The 6,960-nt window shown below is 44.2% G+C and overlaps 1 protein-coding gene across 1 annotated transcript in view; it reads right to left on the bottom strand.

Annotated features, from left to right (window-relative positions):
- Nucleotides 1-182: 182 nt before the first annotated feature.
- LOC121536441 (integrin alpha-V) overlaps nucleotides 183-6,960 on the bottom strand; it is a gene marked incomplete at its 3' end in the record, with an annotated part of 72,864 nt that continues 66,086 nt past the window's right edge. Inside the window, 1 exon segment of the mRNA XM_041843703.2 lies at nucleotides 183-347. Within this exon segment, the coding sequence (XP_041699637.1) occupies nucleotides 183-347 (165 nt within the window).

Below are 6,960 nucleotides of genomic sequence, written 5' to 3'. Positions count from 1 at the left end.
GACTAGAGGGAGTTTCCTATACCAGTCCTTTCATGGGCTAGACTAGAGAGAGTTTCCTATACCAGTCCTTTCAAATCCATGAAGGGAAGGGAACAAGTGCAACAAAGGACAGATTGACAGGCAGGAGAAGTGTCTGGGCTGAATAAGAGAGAGAGAGAGGTAGAGAGGACACTACGACGTACTGAGACATTGAGCGGGTTGATCTCCATGTCCGTACTGCAGTTCATTCCTCCGTCCCCGTCCACCTCCAGCTTGGTGATGTAGAGCAGAGAGCCGTTGGTGAACCTGTAGGGCCACTCTACGTCCAGCATGGCCTTGCTGAATGTGCTGGGGCCTCTGTTACGCAACTGGAAACAGAAACAAGACCGTTTTTAGTTCAAAAAAACTTCATGATGATTATAGTATGAGAGCTGTTCAGCTAGTTTAGAGTTTAGAATAGTTTATTGAAGTGTCACTCCATATTTTATGGGCTGTATTGGAACACTTTGGATTTGGCAAATCTTCCATCCACATGATACGCACCTTATACTCAGACCCTGCTGCTTAGATACAGACAGGACATTCTATTACCCCACAGTTCTCCATATAGACAGGACATTCTATTAGCCCACAGTTCTCCATAAAGACAGGACATTCTATTACCCCACAGTTCTTCATATAGACAGGACATTCTATTAGCCCACAGTTCTTCATATAGACAGGACATTCTATTAGCCCACAGTTCTCCATAAAGACAGGACATTCTATTAGCCCACAGTTCTCCATATAGACAGGGACATTCCTATTGCCCACAGTTCTCCATATAGACAGGACATTCTATTACCCCACAGTTCTCCATATAGACAGGACATTCTATTAGCCCACAGTTCTCCATATAGACAGGACATTCTATTAGCCCACAGTTCTCCATATAGACAGGACATTCTATTAGCCCACAGTTCTCCATATAGACAGGACATTCTATTAGCCCACAGTTCTCCATATAGACAGGACATTCTATTAGCCCACAGTTCTCCATATAGACAGGACATTCTATTAGCCCACAGTTCTCCATATAGACAGGACATTCTATTAGCCCACAGTTCTCCATATAGACAGGACATTCTATTAGCCCACAGTTCTCCATATAGACAGGACATTCTATTAGCCCACAGTTCTCCATATAGACAGTACATTCTATTAGCCCACAGTTCTCCATATAGACAGGACATTATATTAGCCCACAGTTCTCCATATAGACAGGACATTCTATTAGCCCACAGTTCTCCATATAGACAGGACATTCTATTAGCCCACAGTTCTCCATATAGACAGAACATTCTATTAGCCCACAGTTCTCCATATAGACAGGACATTCTATTAGCCCACAGTTCTCCATATAGACAGGACAATCTATTACCCAACAGTTCTTCATATAGACAGGACATTCTATTACATTCTATATACTGTGCATTCGGAAAGTATTCAGAACCCTTGACTTTTTCCACATAATTGTTATGTTACAGCCTTATTCAAAAATGTATTAAATAAATAAAAATCTTCAGCAATCTACACACAATACCCCATAATGACAAAGCGAAAACAGGTTAGAAATTTTTGCAAATGTATTAAAAATATAATAACAGAAATACCTTATTTACATATGTATTAAAACGCTTTGCTATGAGACTATAAATTGAGCTCAGGTGCATCCTGTTTCCATTGATCATCCTTAAAATGTTTCTACAACTCGATTGGAGTCCACCTGTGGTAAATTCAATTGATTGGACATGATTTGGAAAGGCACACACCTGTCTATATAAGGTCCCACAGTTGACAGTGCATGTCAGAGCAAAAACTAAGAAATGAGGTCGAAGGAATTGTCCGGGGCACAGGTCTGGGGAAGGGTACCAAAAAATGTCTGTGGCATTGCAGTTCCCCAAGAACACAGTGGCCTCCATCATTCTTAAATAGAAGAAGTTTGGAACCACCAAGACTCTTCCTAGAGCTGGCCGCCCGGCCAATCTGAGCAATCGGGGGACAAGGGCCTTGGTCAGGGAGGTGACCAAGAACCCGATGGTCACTCTGACAGAGCTCTAGAGTTCCTCTGTGGAGATGGGAGAACCTTCCACAAGGACAATCATCTCTGCAGTACTCCACCAATCAGGCCTTTATGGTAGAGTGGCTAGATGGAAGCCACTCCTCAGTAAAAAAGGCACATGACAGCCCGCTTGGAGTTTGCCAAAAGGCACCTAAAGACTCTCAGAAACAAGATTAGCTGGTCTGATGAAACGACAAGATTTAAATATTTGGCCTGAATGCCAAGCATCACGTCTGGAGGAAACCTGGCACCATCCCTATGGTGAAGCATGGTGGTGGCAGCATCATGCTGTGGGGATGTTTTTCAGCGGCAGGGACTGGGAGACAAGTCAGGATCGAGGCAAAGGTGAACGGAGCAAAGTACAAGAGATCCTTGATGAAAACCTGCTTCAGAGCGCTCAGGACCTCAGACTGGGGCAAAGGTTCACCTTCCAACAGGACAACGACCCTAAGCACACAGCCAAGACAACGCAGGAGTGGCTTCGGGACAAGTCTCTGAATGTCCTCGAGTGGCCCAGCCAGAGCCCGGACTTGAACCCAATCGAACATCTCTGGAGAGACCTGAAAATAACTGTGGCGTGATGCTCCCCATCCAACTAGACAGAGCTTGAGAGAATATGCAGAGAGGAATGGGAGAAACTCCCCAAATACAGGTGTGCCAAGCTTGTACATCATACCCAAGAAGACTCGAGGCTGTAATCGCTGCCAAAGGTGCTTCAACAAAGTACTGAGTAACGGGTCTAAATACTTATGTAAATGTGATCAGTTTTTTATTTTTAATAAATGTGCAAGAACGTCTAAAAACCTGTTTTTGCTTTGTCATTATGGGGTATTGTGTGTAGATTGATGAGGGGGGAAAAACAATGTAATCCATTTTAGAATGAGGCTGTAACCGAACAACATTTTGGAAAAAGTCAACGGGTCTGAATACTTTCCGAAGGCACTGTATCGCCAATCTCTATCAATGGAACTACTCACCACATCTCCCTCTACGCTGACGACATTCTGTTGTACATTTCGGACGTTTCCAATTAAATATCTACCCAGTGCCATGAAAGTCTGATGATTTCAGCACCCTCTCTGGTTACAACATCAGTTGTAATGCCTTTAAATGATATCGCTAAGCTGGCACAATTACCCCCCTGGCACACTCCCTGTCCAGTTTCAGTCCTCTGGATTCACATACAGTGGGGAGAACAAGTATTTGATACACTGCCGATTTTGCAGGTTTTCCTACTTACAAAGCATGTAGAGGTCTGTAATTTTTATCATAGGTACACTTCAACTGTGAGAGACGGAATCTAAAACAAAAATCCAGAAAATCACATTGTATGATTTTTAAGTAATTAATTTGCATTTTATTGCATGACATAAGTATTTGATCACCTACCAACCAGTAAGAATTCCGTCTCTCACAGACCTGTTCGTTTTTCTTTAAGAAGCCCTCCTGTTCTCCACTCATTAGCTGTATTAACTACACCTGTTTGAACTCGTTCCCTGTATAAAAGACACCTGTCCACACACTCAATCAAACAGACTCCAACCTCTCCACAATGGCCAAGACCAGAGAGCTGTGTAAGGACATCAGGGATAAAATTGTAGACCTGCACAAGGCTGGGATGGGCTACAGGACAATAGGCAAGCAGCTTGGTGAGAAGGCAACAACTGTTGGCGCAATTATTAGAAAATGGAAGAAGTTCAAGATGACTGTCAATCACCCTCGGACTTGGGCTCCATGCAAGATCTCACCTCGTGGGGCATCAATGATCATGAGGAAGGTGAGGGATCAGCCCAGAACTACACGGCAGGACCTGGTCAATGACCTGAAGAGAACTGGGACCACAGTCTCAAAGAAAAGCATTAGTAACACACTACGCCGTCATGGATTAAAATACTGCAGCGCACGCAAGGTCCCCCTGCTCAAGCCAGCGCATGTCCAGGCCCGTCTGAAGTTTGCCAATGACCATCTGGATGATCCAGAGGAGGAATGGGAGAAGGTCATGTGGTCTGATGAGACAAAAATAGAGCTTTTTGGTCTAAACTCCACTCGCCGTGTTTGGAGGAAGAAGAAGGATGAGTACAACCCCAACAACACCATCCCAACCGTGAAGCATGGAGGTGGAAACATCATTCTTTGGGGATGCTTTTCTGCAAAGGGGACAGGACGACTGCACCGTATTGAGGGGAGGATGGATGGGGCCATGTATCGTGAGATCTCAGTAAGAGCATTGAAGATGGGTCGTGGCTGGGTCTTCCAGCATGACAACGACCCGAAACACACAGCCAGGGCAACTAAGGAGTGGCTCCGTAAGAAGCATCTCAAGGTCCTGGAGTGGCCTAGCCAGTCTCCAGACCTGAACGCAATAGAACATCTTTGGAGGGAGCTGAAAGTCCGTATTGCCCAGCGACAGCCCCCGAAACCTGAAGGATCTGGAGAAGGTGGGCCAAAATCCCTGCTGCAGTGTGTGCAAACCTGGTCAAGACCTACAGGAAATGTATGATCTCTGTAATTGCAAACAAAGGTTTCTGTACCAAATATTAAGTTCTGCTTTTCTGATGTATCAAATACTTATGTCATGCAATAAAATGCAAATTAATTACTTAAAAATCATACAATGTGATTTTCTGGATTTTTGTTTTAGATTCAGTCTCTCACAGTTGAAGTGTACCTATGATAAAAATTACAGACCTCTACATGCTTTGTAAGTAGGAAAACCTGCAAAATCGGCAGTGTATCAAATACTTGTTCTCCCCACTGTATCTGGGCCTCAGAATATGTTGTACTGCTCTTCTCACCTATTATACTGGCGTACTGGACCAAATTATGTAGGACCTAGTTCTGGTACACTGGACCAAATGATGTAGGATCTAGTTCTGGCACACTGGACCAAATGATGTAGGATCTAGTTCTGGTACACTGGACCAAATGATGTAGGATCTAGTTCTGGCACACTGGACCAAATGATGTAGGATCTAGTTCTGGCGTACTGGACCAAATGATGTAGGATCTAGTTCTGGTACACTGGACCAAATGATGTAGGATCTAGTTCTGGCACACTGGACCAAATGATGTAGGATCTAGTTCTGGCGTACTAGACCAAATGATGTAGGATCTAGTTCTGGTACACTGGACCAAATGATGTAGGATATAGTTCTGGTACACTGGACCAAATGATGTAGGATCTAGTTCTGGCGCACTGGACCAAATGATGTAGGATCTAGTTCTGGCACACTGGACCAAATGATGTAGGATCTAGTTCTGGCACACTGGACCAAATGATGTAGGATCTAGTTCTGGCGTACTGGACCAAATGATGTAGGATCTAGTTCTGGCACACTGGACCAAATGATGTAGGATCTAGTTCTGGCGTAATGGACCAAATGATGTAGGATCTAGTTCTGGTACACTGGACCAAATGATGTAGGATCTAGTTCTGGCACACTGGACCAAATGATGTAGGATCTAGTTCTGGCACACTGGACCAAATGATGTAGGATCTAGTTCTGGCACACTGGACCAAATGATGTAGGATCTAGTTCTGGTCGTACTGGACCAAATGATGTAGGATCTAGTTCTGGTACACTGGACCAAATGATGTAGGATCTAGTTCTGGCACACTGGACCAAATGATGTAGGATCTAGTTCTGGCGTACTGGACCAAATGATGTAGGATCTAGTTCTGGTACACTGGACCAAATGATGTAGGATCTAGTTCTGGTACACTGGACCAAATGATGTAGGATCTAGTTCTGGCGTACTGGACCAAATGATGTAGGATCTAGTTCTGGTACACTGGACCAAATGATGTAGGATCTAGTTCTGGCGCACTGGACCAAATGATGTAGGATCTAGTTCTGGCACACTGGACCAAATGATGTAGGATCTAGTTCTGGCGCACTGGACCAAATGATGTAGGATCTAGTTCTGGCACACTGGACCAAATGATGTAGGATCTAGTTCTGGCGTACTGGACCAAATGATGTAGGATCTAGTTCTGGTACACTGGACCAAATGATGTAGGATCTAGTTCTGGTACACTGGACCAAATGATGTAGGATATAGTTCTGGTACACTGGACCAAATGATGTAGGATCTAGTTCTGGCACACTGGACCAAATGATGTAGGATCTAGTTCTGGCGTACTGGACCAAATGATGTAGGATCTAGTTCTGGCACACTGGACCAAATGATGTAGGATCTAGTTCTGGCGTAATGGACCAAATGATGTAGGATCTAGTTCTGGCGTACTGGACCAAATGATGTAGGATCTAGTTCTGGCACACTGGACCAAATGATGTAGGATCTAGTTCTGGTACACTGGACCAAATGATGTAGGATCTAGTTCTGGCGTACTGGACCAAATGATGTAGGATCTAGTTCTGGCGTACTGGACCAAATGATGTAGGATCTAGTTCTGGTACACTGGACCAAATGATGTAGGATCTAGTTCTGGCACACTGGACCAAATGATGTAGGATCTAGTTCTGGCGTACTAGACCAAATGATGTAGGATCTAGTTCTGGTACACTGGACCAAATGATGTAGGATATAGTTCTGGTACACTGGACCAAATGATGTAGGATCTAGTTCTGGCGTACTGGACCAAATGATGTAGGATCTAGTTCTGGTACACTGGACCAAATGATGTAGGATCTAGTTCTGGCACACTGGACCAAATGATGTAGGATCTAGTTCTGGCGTACTGGACCAAATGATGTAGGATCTAGTTCTGGCACACTGGACCAAATGATGTAGGATCTAGTTCTGGCGTAATGGACCAAATGATGTAGGATCTAGTTCTGGTACACTGGACCAAATGATGTAGGATCTAGTTCTGGCACACTGGACCAAATGATGTAGGATCTAGTTCTGGCACACTG

The sequence above is a fragment of the Coregonus clupeaformis genome, chromosome 23, assembly GCF_020615455.1.
Source record: "Coregonus clupeaformis isolate EN_2021a chromosome 23, ASM2061545v1, whole genome shotgun sequence".
Lineage (NCBI taxonomy): Eukaryota > Metazoa > Chordata > Actinopteri > Salmoniformes > Salmonidae > Coregonus > Coregonus clupeaformis.
Note: the sequence above shows the minus strand (reverse complement) of the source record. Positions and strands in the feature narration are given on the sequence as shown.